A 21,228-nucleotide genomic window follows, 5' to 3' on the forward strand; every position below is an offset into this window, starting at 1 on the left:
CCAGGAAAGGTGCAAAGCTACACAGAGAAACCCTGTGGTGGTGGTGGTGGGCGGGGAACAACCCCCCCCAAAAAAAAACCTATAATTCTCTGGCATAACAAGATTCTCCTTTGTACACTCAGAGACAATTCATTAAAATTTTCAGTGTTTACTGTCTCACTATAAACAACCTAGTACTATAAACATAATAATTCTCCAAAGCAGAAGATAATGAGCTCATGCAAGGTGCCCACAATCCTCTAAATAACCCCTCATCAATACCCCAATAAGCAACCCCAATGAAACTCACTGGGATACGCACACACACACACACACACACACACACACACACACACACTAATTGAGAGGAGGAAGAGGATAAGAGGGCAATGGGGTAAAAATGATAGTTGTGTGTGTGTGTGTGTGTGTGTGTGTGTGTGTGTGTGTGAAATCTCATAATGAGCCAGGTGGTGGCAGTACAGGGCTTTAATCCCAGCACTTGGGAGGCAGAGGCAGGCAGATCTAAATTGGAGGCCAGCCAAGTCTACAGAACAAGTGCCAGGACAGCCAGGGCTACACAGAGAAACCCTGTCTCAAAGAGCCAAAAAAAAAAAAAAAAAAAAAAAAAAGGCATAATGAAACTCATTATTGCATATAATTGATACATACTAATTTATATTTAATTTAACATACTAATTTAAATATTTAAAACTAAGTAAAAAAAGTGAAATAAAAGAATGAGACTCTGAGGAAAAGATCAACCACTACATTGTATATGTCACTTGTACAAGCATGGAGCATCATGTGAGAGCACTCCAGTGGTACCAGATGCTGGCTGACAACCCTAACACCACTGGAAGAGTGTGAGCAGAACAGAAAAGGTAGGCAGTTTCTAACCACTCCTTTCTATCATAATGGAAATTAGGGCTTAAGAGAAAAGGTAGAAGCAGTGGAGAGCAAGATCCAAGGTGTTTGAAATCAGAAAATGTCTTTGATATCAGTCAAACCAGATGCTTGTAGTACAGACTTTTTGCCTCTAAGAAAATAAAAAGAGGGATCATGAAACTATTTGAAATTTCAAAAGAGACTTTTAAAAGGCCTCATAGATTTCTCTATGAAGTATCAGCTCAAATAATGCAGACAGTTGCCTAGAAGGCCTGTGTTCTTCCTATACAGCACTTGTCTCTCACCAGCCTCACGGGAACACTTGATTCTCTCTGCCTAATATGTCTGGTCCTACTTGTTTGTTAGACTCTTACTCACCATGCATGATCCACCTCATATGTTATCTCTGGATGAAAAACATGGGCTCAATCAACTTGGGTTCAAACCCTGCCTCTAATACTGAATAACCGTTTGGGATAGTTATGCAACTCCTCTATGTTCCCAGGTTCCTCTTTACAAAACAGAGCTAATAATGGTCTCTGATTCTTTGGGCCAACGTAGGGATTGAAGGAGATGTTTTAGGATGTGCTGAGCAAATGACAGGCAATCTGTGTCAGGCTGACAATACTGCTTCATATTATTAATTTGTAACTAACTCAGATTTCCCAAAGGCACTCATGAACTTAATAGTCCTAGCAGTATATAACTTCAAATTCAAACCCACAGAGACCACTTGATCTAGTTTGTCTGATGCTCATTTCCCAAATGGAGTTGTCCAAGTCCTAATAAAATTCATGACATGCTAATAACCCTTGTAGAATAAAGACAGACTGTTCTATACTATAATAAAATTACCATAGCTAGCATCACAAAGTACAGTCTGACTATTATGGCATCAGATTTAGTTAAACTGAACTTTTCATCAGTAAAACCAACATAGAAACCTGTGAGTCATAGATAGCAGAGTTAATGTCACTTCAACATAAATGAAAAATCCAAAAATATTTGCCTTCTTACTAAGGTCTCTCCACTAGCCTAGTTTAAGTCATATCCTAACACCTGAGAGAAAAACTGAAATTCAAAATTTTCTACTGGACAAGGGAAGATATTCTTTATTTTAAAAAATATTTAAACAGCAATTCTGTGACCATCTCAAAATATCTCCCAACCCTGGGAGATAATCTGGATTCCACCCTCTCTTTCACCCCTACATCCAACTAACTAGGTCCAATTAGCTTTACCTCCAAAGGAGAGCTTTAATGAATGGCAGCTCATCATCTCCATGGTAACCTCTCTGATTCAAGCCACCATCATTTCTCACCAGAACCAACTACAATAGCCTCCTAACGGGCCTTTACAGATTCTAAAATGGTACCTGGTGGGAGCCCAATAACATTTGTAGAACAGATAAAAGACTGGCATTTCGGGGGGCAGGGAGGGGGTGCCAGGAATAAAAAGGGATACATAATATATGACTCCATTGATCTAAAACTGGAAAAAGTAGCAGCTAATCTGTGCTTTCTAGAAAAAGGATCATCGGCTGCTGGGGCATAAGACACAGAGAAGGGTGGAGTTACAAGGTGTCACAAAGAAGACCTGTGCTGACTAGCATGTTTGTTATTCTGATTGGGATGATTTCACGGATGTTTACCAAACTGGATCAAATGAACACTTCAAACGCATGTAATTTATTGCATAGCAATATCAGTTATACTAAAATAATGCTGGGGAGTTGAGTTGCTTGTTAATTCACTAGTTTTGAGCCTGGGTCTTAGTCGGTAGCCCTGGCTGGCCTGGAACCTGCTATGTGGACCAAGCTACCTCAAATTCACAGAGATCTGCCTGCCACTACGTCCCAGGTGCTAGGAAGTGTGCATGCCCAGCCACAACTAGGGCTTTTTTTTTTTTTTAAGAGAAAACAAAAAACAGATAATGATAAAAGTCAGAGCAAGCCATAAATCAGTAATAAGGCAAAGCCATTTTCAGTAAAACAAAATCTGAAGCACATTATGGCAGGGGGCTCTGCAAACACCAGAGTGATCTGACCTGCGTGCCTCCTACACATTACAAGAGACAAGAAGAAACAAATACAGATCCAACAAGATCCACTGTGAGCTGATAATTAGTAAAGCTGACTATTAAGAACAGGCGTTTAGCAGACTATTTTTTTTTTCTACTTTTGCATGTTTGGAATTTTCTATAAATAAGAAAAAATTTAAAGTCAAAAGACAAAAAATGAAAAGATAAAATTGTGTCTTACATGACCCAAAATGTTAGTCGTCAAAGACTTCCTTAGAAGTTTAACTGCAAACGAATCCAGAGATTCCAGGGGAGATTTTATTCTCCACTCCACAGCCGTGAGAAGCACCGGCTGCACTGAAAGCCAACTTGCCCTTCTCCTGGTTGCCTGAGTGCTCCCGTGCCTGGCATACTTGACTTCTAGGCAAGTCTTCCAGTTGGCAAATGCCATGGACTCCAACAGGCAGGGTTCCAGCAGTCCAAACTTCAGGGCAACGAAAAACCATCCCACTGCCATTTGAAGGTCTCCCTGCACACTAACATACAACAGGGGCGTCATGAGTGTGACTGAGACACTTGCTCTGTTCACATACTCTTACAAGAAACTTTTTGAGTCATCTCTGCCAAGTTTCTGTTTTTAAGCAAAGCCTCATTGTTACACTGGCCTACCCTGGTAATCAGATTGGTGAGTACCCTAACTGTCATCATACAGCCTTTATCTAGTAACTGATGCAAACAGATGCAGAGGTCCATAGCCAAGCACCAGGCTGAGCTCTGGGAGTCCAATTGAAGAGAGGAAAGAGGGATTCTATGAGCAAGGGGCATCAAGATCATGATGGGGAAACATACAGAGACAACCGAACCAAGCTCATAGGAACTCACGAACTTTAGACCAACAGCTGTGGACCCTGCATGGGACCGGACTAGACCCTCTGTATATGGGAGACAGTTGTGTTTGAGGGCCCCCTGGCAATGGGATCAGAATTTATCCCTGGTGCTTGAGCTGGCATTTTGGAACCCATTACCTATGGTGGGATGCCTTGCTCAACCCAGATGCAGCGGGGAGGGGATTGATCCTGCCCCAACTAAATGTACCAGGCTTTGCTGACTCTCCATGTGAGCCCTTACCCTTTTGGAGAGGGAATAGGGGGTGGAGAGGGGAAGGCTGGAGTGGAGTGGGAGGAGAGATGAGTGAGGAATCTGTGGTTGGAATGTACAATGAATTAAAAAATTTCTTAAAAAAAAAAAAAAGGAAGAAAGCTGGGGAGATACTAAACACATATCCTTGTCTACCCAATCCCAGTGACAGCCACACTAAAATATAGAAAAATCAGTTTCCTTCATTGTAAACAATGCATACATCTTAAGGAAGGTGACTTCCAGTTGAACCCAAACCCATCACAGGGTACCAGCTACATTGGCTTAAAGACCTGCTCCAAAGCCAATCACTTCTACTTCTCAGAATAACTGAGAGCCTCAGTCCTGCAAGCAAGGCAGACAGGGTTCTAAGCATCCCTTAAAGTGAAAAGCATATACAATCCAGTTTTCCTAGGGACTTGACACATTCTCATGTAACCTTCTCTGTTCTACATGACACTTCATCAGCAAGTTAAGGGAGAATATGGCAATTAACTTAAACCAAATGGTATTTTAACTTAAACATTATTTTCAAAGTACTACTTAAAGGTTCCCATGATTTTATTTGGATGGTCTGAAAGTGAGTAAGTGCTAAGTGCCCAATTCTGGGCACTGTCTCAGTTGATGAGACGCTGTGTTTACTTCCTGTACTGGGTATGAAAGTAGAGGCTGTCCATGGGAAGAAGTGTTATTTATAACTGCATGCTACCAGATGGCATAGCTCTTCTCCACATTTCTAAAAGGGTCCAGAAAAAAAAGCTCTTCCATGTATTAGACTTCAGAGTAAGGTGTATGCTTGTAGCTTACAAATATTTCTTTAAAATTTTGATTACGTCCAAAACACCAGTTATAATTAGCATTTATCAAGTGCTAACTACATACCAGTCTCTACACTAAACATTTTTTTTTTCAAAATACCATGGAAACCTCTCAATAATCTGGAAAGGCACTACTCTTTCTTCACTTTCTCAACATTTGTTTACTCATAGTTGGTATGGGCATGTATAGTGAGCAAGGCAGTGAAACAACTTGGGGCGTATCCAAGAGTTCCCATGAAATGGGAGTGGAGCCAGGCCCTCAGAGGGTTCCTCTGAAGCACCCGAACTTAACAAGAGTGAGGGTCAGAGCCCAGACTAGACCCTGTGGTCCCAGCCACTTGTCCTTGGGGTGGCTGCCTGGGATGCCATCTGTCTTGCTCATCCTGCAGATTTCTCTGGTTACTTTCTGTCTCCAGTGTGTTTTAAGACCAAGACTGACTTTGTGCTTTTGTGGAAATAAGATTTTAAAGTGACCCTTTCCATGGCACACATGGAGGTCAGAGGAAAAACTTGAAGAGTCCGTTCTCTCCTTCCACAATACAAAATCAAAGACAGACATTGGGTTTTGTGGCAGCATCTGAGCCATCCCATCAGCCCATACTACCATTCCTTCACTGACAGACAAGGAAGCTGAGTGAGTGCATTCAAAATTTGCCTCAGTCTATTCAGTTAGTGGGTGACTGAGCTAGGACTTAAACAAGATCCAACTTTAGAACTAAATGCTTCTAATGTTCATGGTATACTTCCTCCCTACATGTGACTAAATAGACACACGTTTGTGTGTGCTTAGGTGTGTTCACTTGCTTTTACTTTTGAAATATCTGCAATCTTCATGAAGTAAAGGGGCTATGTCTACAAATGCTCAAAACCTTACATACAAATATGACAAGGGTAGACTGCTGATAAACTGATGAAAATACAAACATTCCTCAGTGTCTGGAGGGGACTGGATCCAGGACTTCCCGAGGAACTCAAATCCACGTACAGCTCAGTCTCTTATGCAAACTGGAGCAGTGCTGGCATATAACCTACACATCCTGCTATGTATTTTGCAACATCTCTACATTAATTATAATTTCTCATATAACACAGACACTATGCAAATCTCTATCATACTACATTGGTTGGGAAATAATGACAGCAGAAAGGTCTGGAAAGTTTTTGGTACAAATTTTCAATTTATTTTCAATGGGTAGTTGATGGAACCCCTCAATGCAGAACTTGCTGATACCAAAGGCCTTCTCCATGGACTCTCACTAGAGTGACGTATGATGTGCGTATACCTGTATTAAAAATGGGTCTACAGTGTCATGCCAAAAAAAAAAAAATCACAGCATAACCTGATGAAGAAGAAAAGATAATTCAACTGTTCTATTTTCTCATCAGGCTTTCTTTCCAGATCCTTAAGGGAAAGAACAAATGAGTCACTGTGTGGCAGAGGGAAGGCACTACAAGTCAGCTATAGAAATGGAGAATGACATACTGTTACTTCATCATTCATTAACAAGTTAGGTGCCAGATTGCTAAGGAAAAAAGAAAACACACAATTTGCCTAATCAGTAATTTTAATAATGACTTAACAGAAATAAGAGATGGAGAAGGCAAGAAGGCCAGAAATCCAATTTCAAGTCTCAAAATCTTAGAAACTGTAGGCATAATTTACCACCTCTCCCTTGCTTTTGGAAAGAGACACTGCATGACACAGCGATTCATGCCTCCTAAATTATCTTGTATATTCATAACACTTCCTGATCTAACATATGTGGTTTGTGATAAAATATTACTACAAGGGAGTAAGTAGCCCTTTGTATTTTGTGTTTGGGATAACACTTAAGAGTCCAGTAAACAGCAACAAGTCTGGGGGTCAGGAAAGCTAGAATTAAGTCCAGATTACAGATTACAAATGACGTTCAAAAGTCAGGCTGAAGTCTGATCTTCTCATGAAAGATGTTTCCAAGACCATAGTCCTGCTTTCCTATCATTAGACATATTCTGAGGGTGCAGTATGTGTGTGTGTGTGTGTGTGTGTGTGTGTGTGTGTGTGTGTATGTTGTGTAGGGAAGGAGGGAAGGAAGGAGAGGGAAAGAGAGAGATACACAGACAGACAGATGATAAACAGACAGAGAGAGTGAGTGAGCACTCGCACACACATGCTTAAGGAAGCACTCCTATTCAGGGAGGAGAAACCTCCATCAACACAACATATAGCCACTTGGATTTCTCTCTCAACAAAAGCACTATACAAGTTTACATGATTTTGTGTAACCCCCTACAGAGCTGGGTACATGTAACCACTCAGCGTAGATGGCTTACCCAAGCAAGCATATATGAGGCCTTGGGTTCCCCATAAGCAACACACACACACACAGTAAACCAAAACAGATTTTACCATCCTCAGCTTCCTTGTGGGATACAACAGGCTGTTAGGTCCAAATTCCCCAAACTCCAAAAAGCAATCTAATTATCCATAAATGAGATCACCCTGGCAGTTACATAAAAGCCAGCATTCCTCAGGTGCCTGTTTAGCATATCAAAGCTTATGCTAGCCTCCAGGTTCCCTCAGAGTCACAAGTACCTGTTGCACAGTACAAAGTCATGTTAGCATCTACCCTTCTCACCTCCCTCCCTACCCTAAACTCCCTCCAGTGCTCAGGCTTCCCTTCACCCAGCTATTCATTCTCCTCAGAACCACCTCTACATATTCATATTCATTCATATTCTCATTCTCTCTCTCTCTCTGTCTCTCTGTCTCTCTCTCTCTCTGTCTCTCTCTGTCTCTCTCTGTCTCTCTCTCTCCCTCCCTCCCTCCCACTCTCCTTCCCTTTTTCCCTTTCCCTTTCCCTCCCTCCGATCTGCCCCTGCTTATATTTTCTCTATTCCCTGTTGTCCTCTCCTCTCTCACAGATAGCCCTGGCCAGATCCAGTCTGTCAGGCACACTCAGTCTATTTATTTCTCTCTCTGCTCTGGGCTCTTTCAGATGCCTCTGGCTGTTCTCTTTCTCGAGTACCTACACTAAAAACCTTCCCTTTAACCATGGAGCACACAGGCCATCAGTTTACACTTAGCGCCAGCCTGGGCTGCATAAGAACTTATCTCAAACTAACTAACAAACAAAACACAAAAAAGCAATTTACACTAATCATCTCTAAGCTCAAATGGAGGACTGAACGACATGGCTATTTTCTGTAATGATTTCATTTCTGGTTTATCAGTAGTCAAGGGAAAATGTCCATGAATATGAGTTGACTCATACATGAGAAATTATAAAGAAAACATATTTTGTAGGTCAGAATCTACACATATGTTAATCTCTGTTGACTATGATGTTAGTATTCTGACCCACCCCTTGGAAATGTGCCCCTTGGGGCCGCCCTGTATCCTGACATAAAAGCATCATTTAAGGAAAAAACCTTCCCTTCTCTCTCTCCTCTCTCTCTCTCTCTCTCTCTCTCTCTCTCTCTCTCTCTCTCTCTCTCTCTCTCCATTTCCATGAGGTGTGCACCCTTAACCCTCTCCTTCTCCTCTCTCTCTCTCTCTCTCTCTCTCTCTCTCCATTTCCATGAGGTGTGCACCCTTAACCCTCTCCTTCTCCTCCCTCCCTCTCTCTTTCTGCCTCCCTCTTTCCTTGTCTTTCTCTTCATCTCTCTATTATAATAAACGTATTTCCACGTGGATGCAGTGCCTGGGGTACGAGTGACTGTCCACGCACCACAGCCCGCCGCTACATCTGCCTAGCATGTTTTCCTTCACACATGGGATAGATACCCTGGTCCAGCCAGCCAGGGTCTCCCATGTGCAGTATCATAACATAGGAGAGTGATAAAACAGAGCTCCAGTTGAAAATGTAGAAAAAAAGTCAGGATTGACCACATGTTAAGAGTAAGTGATTATTTGTTGCTTGATCAATCCTAAATGGGACATCTATACCAACTCTCCCTGCTTCCCACACCAAAGGCTTAGGAAACATTACCAAACAAGAGACAGGAAGAGGCAGAGGGTGGGGAGGAGTGCTGTAAAATGCTGGCTTTGGGATACGGCAAGGCCATGGCACCCATGAACTCACTGTCGCTATTCAGTTACCCACAAGGTTACTTGAGGGGAGGGTATTCACATGATGGTGCTGTGGAGAGGCTTTTTCTACACTGGTTAAATAAAACACTGATTGGCCAGTAGCCAGGCAGGAAGTATAGGTGGGAAAAACAGACAAGGAGAATTTTGGGAAGAGGAAAGCTAAGTCAGGAGATGCCAGCCCGCCGTCCAGGGAGCAGCATGTAACAGGCACACAGGTAAAGCCACAGAACACGTGGCTACATATAGATTAACAGAAATGGGCTGAGTTAAGTGTAAGCACTAGTCAGTAATAAGCCTGAGCTAATGGCCGAGCACTTTGAATTAATATAAGCCTGTGTGTGTTGACTTGGGGGACACGAGAGATTTGTCCTCATCACCAGCAAGCCAGGACACAGAAAAACTTTCAGCTACATGATGGGGTGAGGGTTGGGGATCCCAGAGGAAATATGAGAGGAATGAAATGATCACACTGTTTACAAGTATAAAACTGTCAAAGAAGAAAAAGAAGACAGTCTATTAAAAAATTAGGAGCTAAGACATTATAGCATGTTGGGTGAGGAAAAACCATCAGCCCACTGAAGTCCCAGATACAAAGAGATAGTTAAGTGGCCCACAGAGATGACAAGTCTAATGGAAACAGTCTGGCCTTCAATGTAGTGCTAAGGTGTTACCCCACTCTCCATCCTTACCAAGACAAGACTAAGCAGCCTCAGGCAACTAACCCAAGATCAAAGCCCAGATTTCATTCAGAATTCAGTGTCCCCCTCCTCTGTCAGAGAGTTGTGAACATAACTAAGAGGGCCAAAGCAGAGGCTCTGGCAGTCCCTGCCTGTCCCCACAGCCCTATTCAGGTTCAGGAAGGGACAAGGAAGGCACAAAACATCTTCAAAAGGAAACTATGTACCTGGGCTTTGGCTCCAGCTTCTAAGGTATCAATGAGACAAAACTATGCAATGCCTCATGAATGATAAGGATCCGTAGTCAAGAATTATGAGATTCACTCTCTGTGGGCCAAGGCCTGTGATACTGATGTTTACCACTAGCTCAGACCAAGGGCCCAATAATGTTGCTCAACAAATGCAGATAATACCACGATCTGGTCCATTACACAAGAGGAGTTGATGAGGGGAAGAATTGGCATAAAAGGAAACAGTCCCACTCAGGGGTGGTTAAAAATACTAATTAGTTCTCATTTGCTGAGTGCTGACCATGCCTCAGGCACAGGGCTCAGTGCTATAGTCTTTCTTTTTAATGCAAGAATACAATGCTGAAATTTTTGTTCTTTTTCTTTCACAGAGCAGGAAACAAATCAAAGGATTTCATGCTCTTGCCCTAAAGCCACTATACCACCAGTGGTACATGTGTGCAGACCTCCATCTGAGTCACTTAAAAACTGTCCTCCCAAGTGCTTGACTATCAGCTGTAGCATCTTCCATGGTTGCCTGCTTTACCAACCAGCAGCAATAGTGGAGCACATTGCCCATTCCCTGAGGACAGCTTGCTGCAGCCTTAGGGCAATTCACAGATACCTTGGTTAGGGTTTCTACGGCTGTGTGAAACACCATGACCAAAAGCAGTATGAGGAAGGGCTTATTTCATTCACAACTTTCAGGTCACACTCCATCACTGGGGGCGTGGGGAGGGCATCAAACTCAAGGGAGGAATGAATGCAGAGGATGCTGCTTCCTGGCTTGTTCCCCATGGTTCACTTAGTCTGCTTTCTTACACAACCCAAGACCCCCTGCCCAGAATGGTACCATCCCCGGTATGCTGAGCCCTCCCACACCAATCATCAATTAAGAAAATATCCCACAGACCTGCCTACACGCCAACTGGATGGAGGCATTTTCTCAATTGGGGTTTCTCTTTTCAGATAACTCTAGCTTGTGTCAGGGTGACAAAAACAACAGGGACAACGGATGAAAGGCTAAGCCCAACAAGGATGCAATGACTCACCTCTGGCCTTGTAGCATTTGGAACACTAAATGGAGACACAGCTACTGACCTCTCTGTTCCACTACTTAACCACAGTTGTTACTGAGTCAGCAAAACAACATTACTGAGAACAACCACTCACTCACTGGAAGGCTCTTTGCTCTTTTCATTCAACATTGGCAGCCCTATCAAGTGTCACACACTATGGGAAAGATAGCTCAGAAAAGCCCTGTTATTGAGTAGACTCAAGTAAGGAACATAATTTGTAAGTCACTCTCTAAAGCCCCTCACTGGTTAGCCCAAAGAAATTTTATGTACATTTTTAATTCTCCCTAAGGGTGTGAAGATACAGAGCAAAAAGAAAAGGAGAAAAGGGAACAAGTATGTGCATGCACAGGAAAGAGTTAAGGTACTGCTTCAGGGGTGAGGCTGCTGAAGACAGCAGCCGTCCCAGGTACCAAAGCAACTATATATAGGTGTGTGCTGTGGCAGGGGGACCTCTGCTTCTTCTAAATTCCTTAAAAAGTCAGGCCCTGCCATTCTTGTCCTTGGATCCCTCTATCTAGCAGAATGAAGTGCTGCCATTGTCCAAAGGCTTCTTCTAGAGATGGTATCAGAGCTCCCAGAGTCAAGAACAAACAGTTCATCCAGGCTCCAGCACACACACAAGAAATCTCACCACATACAAATGGACCTTCACTTGTTCAGCATCCAATGTTTCCCTCTAAGAGCCTCCTTGATACCAAGACCTGTTTACTATATCCCTGTGTCTTCCCCCAGAGGAGGGACAGCCCATAATACAGTGAGGACTGTGGAAATGTGGGCAGACTCTGGAGCTCCAGAGTTCTGACTTCAGTTCTCTCTGTTCAATGTCCTCTCCACTTACAAACAGCCAGATGTACTGGAGATAATCACTGAATAGGAAGGCTTCTACAAGCTGAGCACCTCTACCCCAAGCTGCCCTCAGGTTAAAAGAAGACATTTCATGTATCCATATACTGATAGTCTGCTGGTTCAACTGCATAAGCTGTTTAATGTACAAAGTTGTTTAAAATATTATTTAAAATTATCTTCAGATGTAAGCTATGTATGATGTGGAAGTATTCCATATGCACACTTAAAAGTCAACCCCTGAGATAGTGTAAAATGTGGACTCAAATTTCCCAAGATCCACATTTTAAATACTTCAAGTTCCAGGCAATTCAGTGTGCTTCTGTATGTATTCTGGACATTTATTTCCCTTACTGATGTTGTTCAGAAGAAGGTAACTGAATTGCCCTAATTGTAAGTTACACCAGATACAATAGAAGAAGGGGACATTTACCCCCCAAAATTAAGACTAAGACTCAAATGACTGCCTTCAGGGATCTGAAAAGCTTTCCCATTAGGAGAGAAAGCAGAATGGGAACCAGAGAGCTGATGCTCCAGAGGGAATGTTTGGTTGGACACAGAACCTTTACAGAGAAGAATCCAGAGAGCAACACTCTGCCCCAGGGGTTGGAGAGTTCCTACTGCCCAGGAGGGTTTTTAGCAAAAGGCTGCAGGAGCATAGCTTCCAGGGTTATCAGTGAGTCCTGCATGGCTGATTTCCCTAACAAAGAAGTTCAGTGTTCTACTCCCTGCTCAGGAAGTTGCAATGTGAGCTTCTGAGAAAGAAATTGTACGATGAAGTGGAAACAAAGGTTGTATTATGAAAATGGAAACAAATGCCAGGAGAATTAGTATTCACCCCTTTCACTTAAGAAGCCTCCCACCCATGATAACACATTGGAAATGTAGTCAAAGGTGCTAAATTTTGGAGCTCTACACATTTACACTGACTTCTGTGCCTCAGTAGCTCTTTTGTGCTAGATAAAAAGCACCACCCCAGAACCACAGTGACAAACAGCAATGGATACCCATGAGCACTTCCTCCAGACTTCCAGCTTCCACTAGGATTATGTTATTATTAATTTTTGAGATAATAATTTAATGACAACTTTTCTTTCTCCCCTTTCATCCTTTCAAACCCTCCCATATATCCTTCCACACTCTGAAATTATTTCCTGGAAAGTCCCAAGAAGCCAACGGTAAAAACACCTTGCTTTGCCCTTGGCACTCATTAAACATCTTCATAGTCCATTAGTTGTTAATCAGTGAACTCTATTAACACAACCACACTTCTTCATTTTGAACTCTCACACTCCAGAATATGCTCACTAAGACACATGAATCAAAGTCTTCTAGCAGGTAAAAATTCCAAAGCAACTTCCTGTTTCTAGTATAGACTAGGTGCTCAGGGTATGCTTGATGAGTGGCTATGCCTATAGATGGATCCTGGTAGGCTGACATCATGCAGGGAGAAGAAAACTAAGAGACCATCAGCAGCATGTGGCTTTGTTCTACCAGCAGTGGTAAGAGGCCGCAGAAGGGTTTGTGGAAGAGAGGTAAGCAAGCATAACATTTTGGACCTACAAAGTAAAGCCAGTCTGAGCTCTACACCAATCAAACAATAGTCAAGAGGTGTCTGGACAGGGCCAGTAAGTCAGCACATGATGATTTCAGACCAGAAGACGGGTATGTGTCCCAATTCACTTCATGTGCCATGTGCAGATGGGTGAAGGTTCAAAGAGGAATCCTTAGGAGTAAGCGAAATACAAATATTTCATGCCATAGAAAGTTAGAAAGCGGGGCTAGAGAGATGGCTCTATGGTTAAGAGCACTGGCTGCTCTTCCAGAGGTCCTGAGTTCAATTCCCAGCAACCACATGGTGGCTCACAACCACCTGTAATGAGCACTCTTCTGGCCTGCAGGCATACATGCAGGCAGAACACTGTATGTGTAATAAATAAATAAATTTTAAAAAAAAAAAAGAAAGAAAGTAGAAAAGATGGGCCTATTATAGCCTCCCTGACTAATTCTCTACCACCTCAAAACATGCCAGAGCAAAAAAAAAAAAAAAAACACACTCCCCAACTGTCCAGAGCTATCTAGTATAATATATGGTCAAAATCCATGTTGACAGAATCTCTGGCTAAGCCTTAGCAGGCAAGAGAGAAAGAACGTGTCTGGGCATACTTTGTTTCCACTGGACTGTCACAAGTATGGAAGCATGAGCAAGGTTTATATTGTAAGGATGACTAAGGAGTGAGCCAACTGAAGATAAGTGGGTAAGAAGAGCAAGCAATTGGTACTCATAAGCACAACTGTCTTCGCCTTTGTTTTCACAGGCCAACATTCCCCATTATCTCTGCTGACAGAGGTATGTAACATTCCAATTAGATAGACAAACCATAACTTAACAATAGAAAAACAATACTTTTGAGATACAGAAATGGAAAGTGTTTTCACAATGAACACATCTAATTGCTGTGGGATGTCTTTCTATACGCTCTGAATGGCTGATAAATAAAGCTGTTTGGCCAGTGGCGAGGCAGAATAAGGTTAGGCGGGACATTCAAACTGAAGAGATGGGAGAAGAAAAGAGAGCGAGAGGAGACGCAGTCCACCGCCGAAGGAGCAACAAGACGCCAGCAGATTGGCAATGCCACCACCACGTGGCAACATATAGATTAACAGAAATGGGTTGAGTTAAGTTGTAAGAGCTAGCTAGCAAGAAGTCTGAGGCATTAGGCCATACAGTTTGTAAATAATATAAACCTCTGTGTGTTTACTTGGGACCAAGAGGCTGAGGGACACGGATGGGAGAGAGTCGTCCTGACCATGGGGTCTGGCAGGACTGGAAAAACTTCCGGCTACATCTAATCGCCCAACAACTTCATCAGGTGGGTACTCTTATTTCCAACTCATACATAAAAATGCTCAGGTGCACTCTAAGTTGAGATGTATTACACTGTTGTTCAAGGTAGAGTTAGAAAAATACAGGTTACTCTGGCTATTCCAACACTAGAACTCTCTTCCTGGAAATAGGGCAGGGGATGAATGGCTATCTGAGCCAGGCATAATGGCATATTCCTGAAATCACAGCAGAAGCTGGAGGATTTTAGTTTGAGGCCAGCCTGGGCTACAGAATGAGATCCTGTACCTTGTCTAAGAACAACCAACCAACCAACCCTAACTAGATGAAACTGTGTCCCTTTTCCTATCAGAAAGATGCTACAAATCACCCTATCCTACCACATCATCAGCTGCACATAAGCAAGGTATCAGGTATCCATAGTGATTCTGCAGGGGTAGGAAATAAGAACATTAAATAAACACTACTTTTTTTTTTAGCTCTACATTTTTTCAAAGCACTATGTCCTATCACAGATAGAATGGGGCCCAGATGTTAGCAAATGAGAAAGACAAAATAAAGATAAAATTTTTTGAAATATGTATATTTTATGTGGTTAAGGTATTATCATAGCAAATGTCCACACTTTGGGTGGTCTGTGCCAGTGCTCTGCAGGCACCTACAGAGGACTGACAGATGGACAGACACATACAAACAAGCAAACTAAACTGATCCTCATGGCACATGGCCAAATGCCTTATTTTAGTTTGGGACTCTGTGTACAAAGCATGCCGAGCTGTTTCTACAGCCATAGATGACAGTCTAATAAAATAAAAACTAATGATTAACTTTTGCTCCCTAGAGGCCACTGAGTAAGAAAAAGATATTTCCTGAACAACCTGTGCATAGAGACAGCTGACTTTGCCCAAGCTCCCTGAAGCAGTTTAAAAACTATTTGCTATGGGCTAGTCTTAGAGATCAAATACTCGGTTAAAATGTTTATATTGGGTCTCGGGGTTAAAACTCTCCATGAAGATGTCTGTTTCCAACTTTGCTTCTGATACAACTGGAGTCTGGACAGAGACTGAAGTCTTCCAGGTCTACATGTCTGGAACTGGCATTTCTGTGGGATTAATGATTATACTCCAGGGCTTTTGCCAAACACTAAAGATATACAAGCCATTAGGGAAGAAAGGCAAACAAATTAGGCCCTCAAAGAGAAATAGCAATTGACCAAGCAAGAGCCTCTACAGCTGCAAGAATTGCAGGGCACAAATCCCAGAAGGGGTTCCCTAGAGACCCGTCAATTCATACGGCAGTGGGTGCTAAACAACTTCCAACCCACTCACAGCATAGGGAAACAAAAATCTGGAGCTCATGGCCCTCTGAGGAGTCTCCATGGTAAATCCCGTCTCTCAGCTGGTACCTTGAAGGAACCAAGGTGAACTAGCAATGGGTTTGAGAGAGACTAAAGCTAAGATTCAGACATTCCAGTTCCTAACTGGATTAGGCTAACAGGCCACAGGGGCAAAAGTAAAGACTCTCCAGAGAAAGACTGCACCAGCTGGACCTCAAAAGCTTGCCACAGCTTTCCACACACAATGGCTGGTATCCAATCGAAAATAACAATGTACCTGTGAAAACAAGACGTGGCCGAAAAACATGGATAAGAGAAATGCATAAACAGGATAGCCAAAATGTTTCCTAACAGGTGGACACATTGCAAAATGATGACTGAGGGCTAGAGAAACAGCTCATCCATTAAGAACACTGGCTGCTCTTCCAGAGGACCCGTATTCAATTCCCAGCACCCACATGGCAGCTTTCAACAGTCTCTACCTCCAGGTCCAGGGAATCTGGTCCACACACAAAAATGCAGGTAAAGTACATGTACACATAAAATGAAATTTTTAATAAATATTTTAAATAACTGAAAAAAAAACAGAGTAAAAATAGCTCTAAACATGAAGCAGGGCAGCTGAAATGTGAAATACCGACAACACCAAGTTCTGATAAGAACAATTTTGGTTCTTTTATCTTCTTTCTTTGGTTGAAAAGAGAGAAAGGCAGCAGCATAGGTTCCTGTTATGCTGTTTTCTAAACTTTCTGGACTTCTGTGACATTTCACAGTTAAGAGTTGTAAAGAGAACTGTACGGTGAGTCAGCAGAAGGGATCGGCAAAAGCTAAATCATTTTTGGCTTTCAGAGTCATATTCAAAAGTTAACCTTTTTTATTGTGCAAACAGTAAGGAGCCATTCAAACCCAGGTATACTGGTACAAAGCTGAAATTCCAGCAGCACACTGGAGGCAAAGGCATGAGGATTCTGAGTTCAAGGACAGCCTGGGCTATATAGTCAGCTCTAAGTCAGCCTGGGCTGTGCAGCAAGACTACAACTCAAAAAAATCAAAACAAAAAAAAAAGAAAGGTGGGAGGGAGGGACAGAGGGAGAGAGGAAAAGAGGGAGGGATGAAAGGATGGACTGGCGGATGGACCCATGTGTGAATTTAAATGGAAAAGAGGCATTAGGTATTTTTTTCTGCCCAAAGACCATTCTCGATTCAAGAGACAAAGTAACTGATGAAACAATGATGGCAGCTCATCTACTGGAAAAAGAAAACTGTAAAGATCTCAATGCTGGCACCAATGATTTGGGGTTTAGTTCTCAAAATGATGAGTTTCAACTCATCAAATCAGAAAGCAAATGAGGCCACTGTGAGAAAGATGAAATCTAAATGGGACAATTTCATTGGAATAAGGGGTGACATCCAGGAAATACCTGTAACTGGTGAAAGGGAAATGTGAATTTTCCTACAAATCCTTACAAGAAAGTCAAACCTATAAAAGTGAAAGCTAATGAGTGCTCAGCTCAACACCAGATGGTCAGATAGATACATTCACAACATGCCAAAATTCTGGAGCCTTGCACAGCCCCTTCCAAGCATGCAGATGCTTTAATCTGACAGGGAAAAATCTATTTCTGCCTCTGACAGCAAATGCCAAGTCACATCTTGCCAGGGGATAGAGTGGCTACTCCCAACCACAGACTCCCCAAGTATGACACTCTTATTCTCACTTAGAGACACAGGCTGTTTGACCACTACTTCCACCAGCCCTGGCACAAACAGAGGAGGACGGAGTTTCTAAAGAACTCAGTTTTTTTCATTTGCATTCCCAAAAAGGTAGATATATTTCTAGTTTATTCATGAACAGCTCATGTTTATCTATGAAAACAAAATTAAGCATCTTACACAGAAACTTATCTGCACAGTCTGAAAATGGCCTGAGGCATGGAGTCCAACAGATTTCTCAATGACTCTAAACTGGCTAACCTAACCTTCCACTGAGAAGCAACTGAAGAACTAATGCTCTTTATCTTTGTCTACTGTGCACTGCAAAGGGTAAGCATAGAGCGAGCATCACCAGTGGAACTGCTTTTAATACTGCTCTTTGGCCAGTCTGATGATGCCTGTTTGCTAGAGATGGAATTATTACATATTCCACCCCCAGTGTGTTCAAAGACAAGAAGTATTCAAAGATGTTCTTTGTAAAGGAGGCACCGTCCAAACACATGTTCATTTCAAATCGCAATTTGTATTTAAGCACTGGAGAGATTGATTTTAAAGGCAGAAAACTTGCATCTAACACCCTTTACAAAGCAGAGTAAGGAAAACTCAGAGGGACAGGGTGGTCTCCTGTTCCCGAAGAATATGGTACAGTCTCCTGTCACATAAACGAGTTCATGAACAACCAGTAAGTGACTCAAGTTCCTGACTCGACAGCTACCCATTCTCATTTTCTCCAAATAATGCTGCTGCATCAAAATTTGAACCCATCAAAACCCAGGCAAAGAGTTTCATGAAAATATCATCTACTAGAACTTAACAGTTAATATTAAAACACAAAATTTATATATCATATATGCTTTGCTCAACTTTATGAGATGGCGCATAGGTAAATGCTCCCAAATAGTCATCATTATCACAATCCAGTGGCACATAAAACAAGACATTTGTATACAGCAGTCTAAAGCTGAAACAAAACTCATGCACTTGGTATTCTTCAGGGAAATGTATGCATCATGTCAAGATAAACACATGAAATCCTTGCTGTTGTCTGCTTAGAGGGCAGGTGTCACCCCATCAAGGTTAAAGCCTACTCCACAAGATACTCACTGGGTTGAGTGTTTCCTCAACAGAATGGTGAACGGTCCACCAGTCTGAGGTCCACTCCCATGCGTTCCCCACTATGTTGTACAAGCCATAGCCATTGGGAGGGAAGGCATCAACCTAAAAATAAAGAGGGAACAACACTGACCAATTACTCAGTTTGCTTGGTACATGAATGCAATGAGACCTAGTTCTTCCAGAATATGAATACTGATTTTCATCCCCACCTGTCAAAAACCAGTCTGAACAAGAAAAACAAAAAGCCCTGCCACCTCTATTTTGTTTACTTTAATCACTCAAGGAATTTAGAAACCCAAAGAGTTATATTAATGAATGGCCCGGAACTGGCGAAGTTATTTTTAATAGTGACTAACACTAGCTATAAGTATTAAGACTTTACTAGTATGAGAGAGATGGTGAATATGAGAGAGAGAGAGAGAGAGAGAGAGAGAGAGAGAGAGAGAGAGAGAACAGACAAACAGTATTTAGGCCTCCAAAACCATTAACAGGAATGTTCTACTATATAAGTATCAATATAAGTCTTGTCACTAAAAGTCAGCTTCTGGGGCCACTTAGTGTCTTTCAGCACCATAGATACCACATTATCTCCACCCTCTCCACAAGCTCTCTTGACTACCTTATCTTTTAGCCTTAGTCACTGTCATTAAATAAGGAGGACTAAATTAACTCATTATCCCTGTGTTTCTAAAGGCGGGTCTCTGGGATGCAGCAGTCTGCAGCAAATTAAACATTCACCAAGAAATCACAGCATGAATCAAAAGCAGGTCAGACAGTATTGGGTACCACCTATGGACATGGGAGCAAAGTGCAGTTTATGTAAGAACACAAGATGGGAAAACATGGACTGAACAACAGTAAATTCAGGTCACTAGATAGTTCATGACTTAAAAATTCTCCCAGCCAGGATTGAGGGTTTAGCTCAGTGTCAGAGTGCTTTTTTTTGTGAGGCCCTAGGTTTGGTCCCCACAATAGGAAGGGGATATCATAAAAAGGCAAAGGCATAAATGAAAAAAAGCAAAAAACAAAAAACCTGGGGGGAAAAATTCTTTCCCTTCTTTTCAATAGACATTTTTTAAAAATCAGTTTGTGATGCAAAAAAGTGGTTATCTTTGGGATTTTTTCCCTCTTTTGATAATTCATGCTTTGCCATACTAACGAAGTAAGACTATAAGAATGAATAAACTAACATTCATTTCTATGTGGCTTCAGATGGTTTTACATCTATACATGAATATGGAAGCATCTGCTGCTTGGGCAATTCGGAGCATTTCAATCAAAGTTATGAAGTCACGCTGAAAAGAAGTTCAGTGAGATGAGCTGGAAAGCCGAAAAATCCCACCATGCTGCTTCCATAATCAGCATTTGCTATGGAAACAGCCCTGCTTGTGCCTTGGCTCATTGAGAAATGCCATGTGCGGCCAGTATGAGCAGGGAGGGGCTCAGTGGCAAATGAGTTCTTAAAGAGTTTACTGAGAGGGAAAAAAAGAGAGAATGCCTTAAACTAAAAATCCAGCTCTGAAGAGCTGGGCAGGACAGGCATGAAGGCAACCCTACCACTAGGGAGGCCAAAACAGGAGGATCCAGGCCATCCTGGGCTACATAGTGAGTTTGAGGCCAACCTTGGCCACATTAGACCATCTGTCTGTCTGTCTTTCTCTCTCTCTCTCTCTCTCTCTCTCTCTCTCTCTCTCTCTCTCTCTCTCTCTCTCTCATTTTTTGTTTGTTTGTTTGTTTTTTAAATATAGCCCTATAAAGCATATTAGGACAAAGACTAGCAACCACCAGAGAAATTCCAAGGGCCAAACTCCGGTGGGGTGATATGAGCATACCCTGGAATAGAGCCTTGTGATCCAAATATAAGAGGCAAGAGGGAGAGAAGGCCACAACATAAGCTTCATAAGTTCAAGAACATGGAGGTGACCAAAAAGAGTCCCCTGAACTAAAATGGAAGGAAGAAAAAAGAGAAGAGACAAGAGCTGTGGGGAGAAAGTGGAAGATGCCATGGTACAGGGGAATAAGAAACAGATACCTGCTGTGGATATCGCTCTGTGTAAATAAAATTCTGATTGGCCAGTGGCCAGGCAGGAAGTATAGGTGGGACAAGAGAGAAGAGAATTCTGTGAGGTGGAAGGCTGGAGAGAGACGCTGCCAGCCACCACCATGACAAGGAAGACGTAAGGTACAGGTAAGCCACAAACCAAGTAACAAAGTATAGACTAATAGAAATGGATTAATTTAAGATAGAACTAGATAATAAGAAGCCTGCCATGGCCATACAATTTGTAAGCAATATAAGTTTCTGTGTGTTTACTTGGTTGAGTCTGAGCGTCTATGGGCCTGGCGGGTGAGAGAGATTTGTCCTGACTGTGGGCCAGGTAGGAAAACTCTAACTACAGATATCCACATTCTGGAGGAAGGAATCCATCTTCAGGATTCTAAAAGATACACACAGAGGTGCTGTCAAGAATCTGTCCCAACT

The 21,228-nt window shown here is 42.3% G+C and overlaps 1 protein-coding gene across 2 annotated transcripts in view; it reads right to left on the reverse strand.

Moving 5' to 3' along the window:
• Positions 1–21,228, reverse strand: part of Sumf1 (sulfatase modifying factor 1) — a 76,475-nt gene that overhangs the window by 14,644 nt on the left and 40,603 nt on the right. For both annotated transcript variants that reach the window (XM_036180261.1, XM_036180260.1), the window contains one exon: positions 18,735–18,848. In XM_036180261.1, the coding sequence (XP_036036154.1) occupies positions 18,735–18,848 (114 nt within the window). The remainder of the gene's footprint in view (positions 1–18,734; positions 18,849–21,228) is intronic.

Source organism: Onychomys torridus, chromosome 3 (genome assembly GCF_903995425.1).
Source record: "Onychomys torridus chromosome 3, mOncTor1.1, whole genome shotgun sequence".
NCBI lineage: Eukaryota > Metazoa > Chordata > Mammalia > Rodentia > Cricetidae > Onychomys > Onychomys torridus.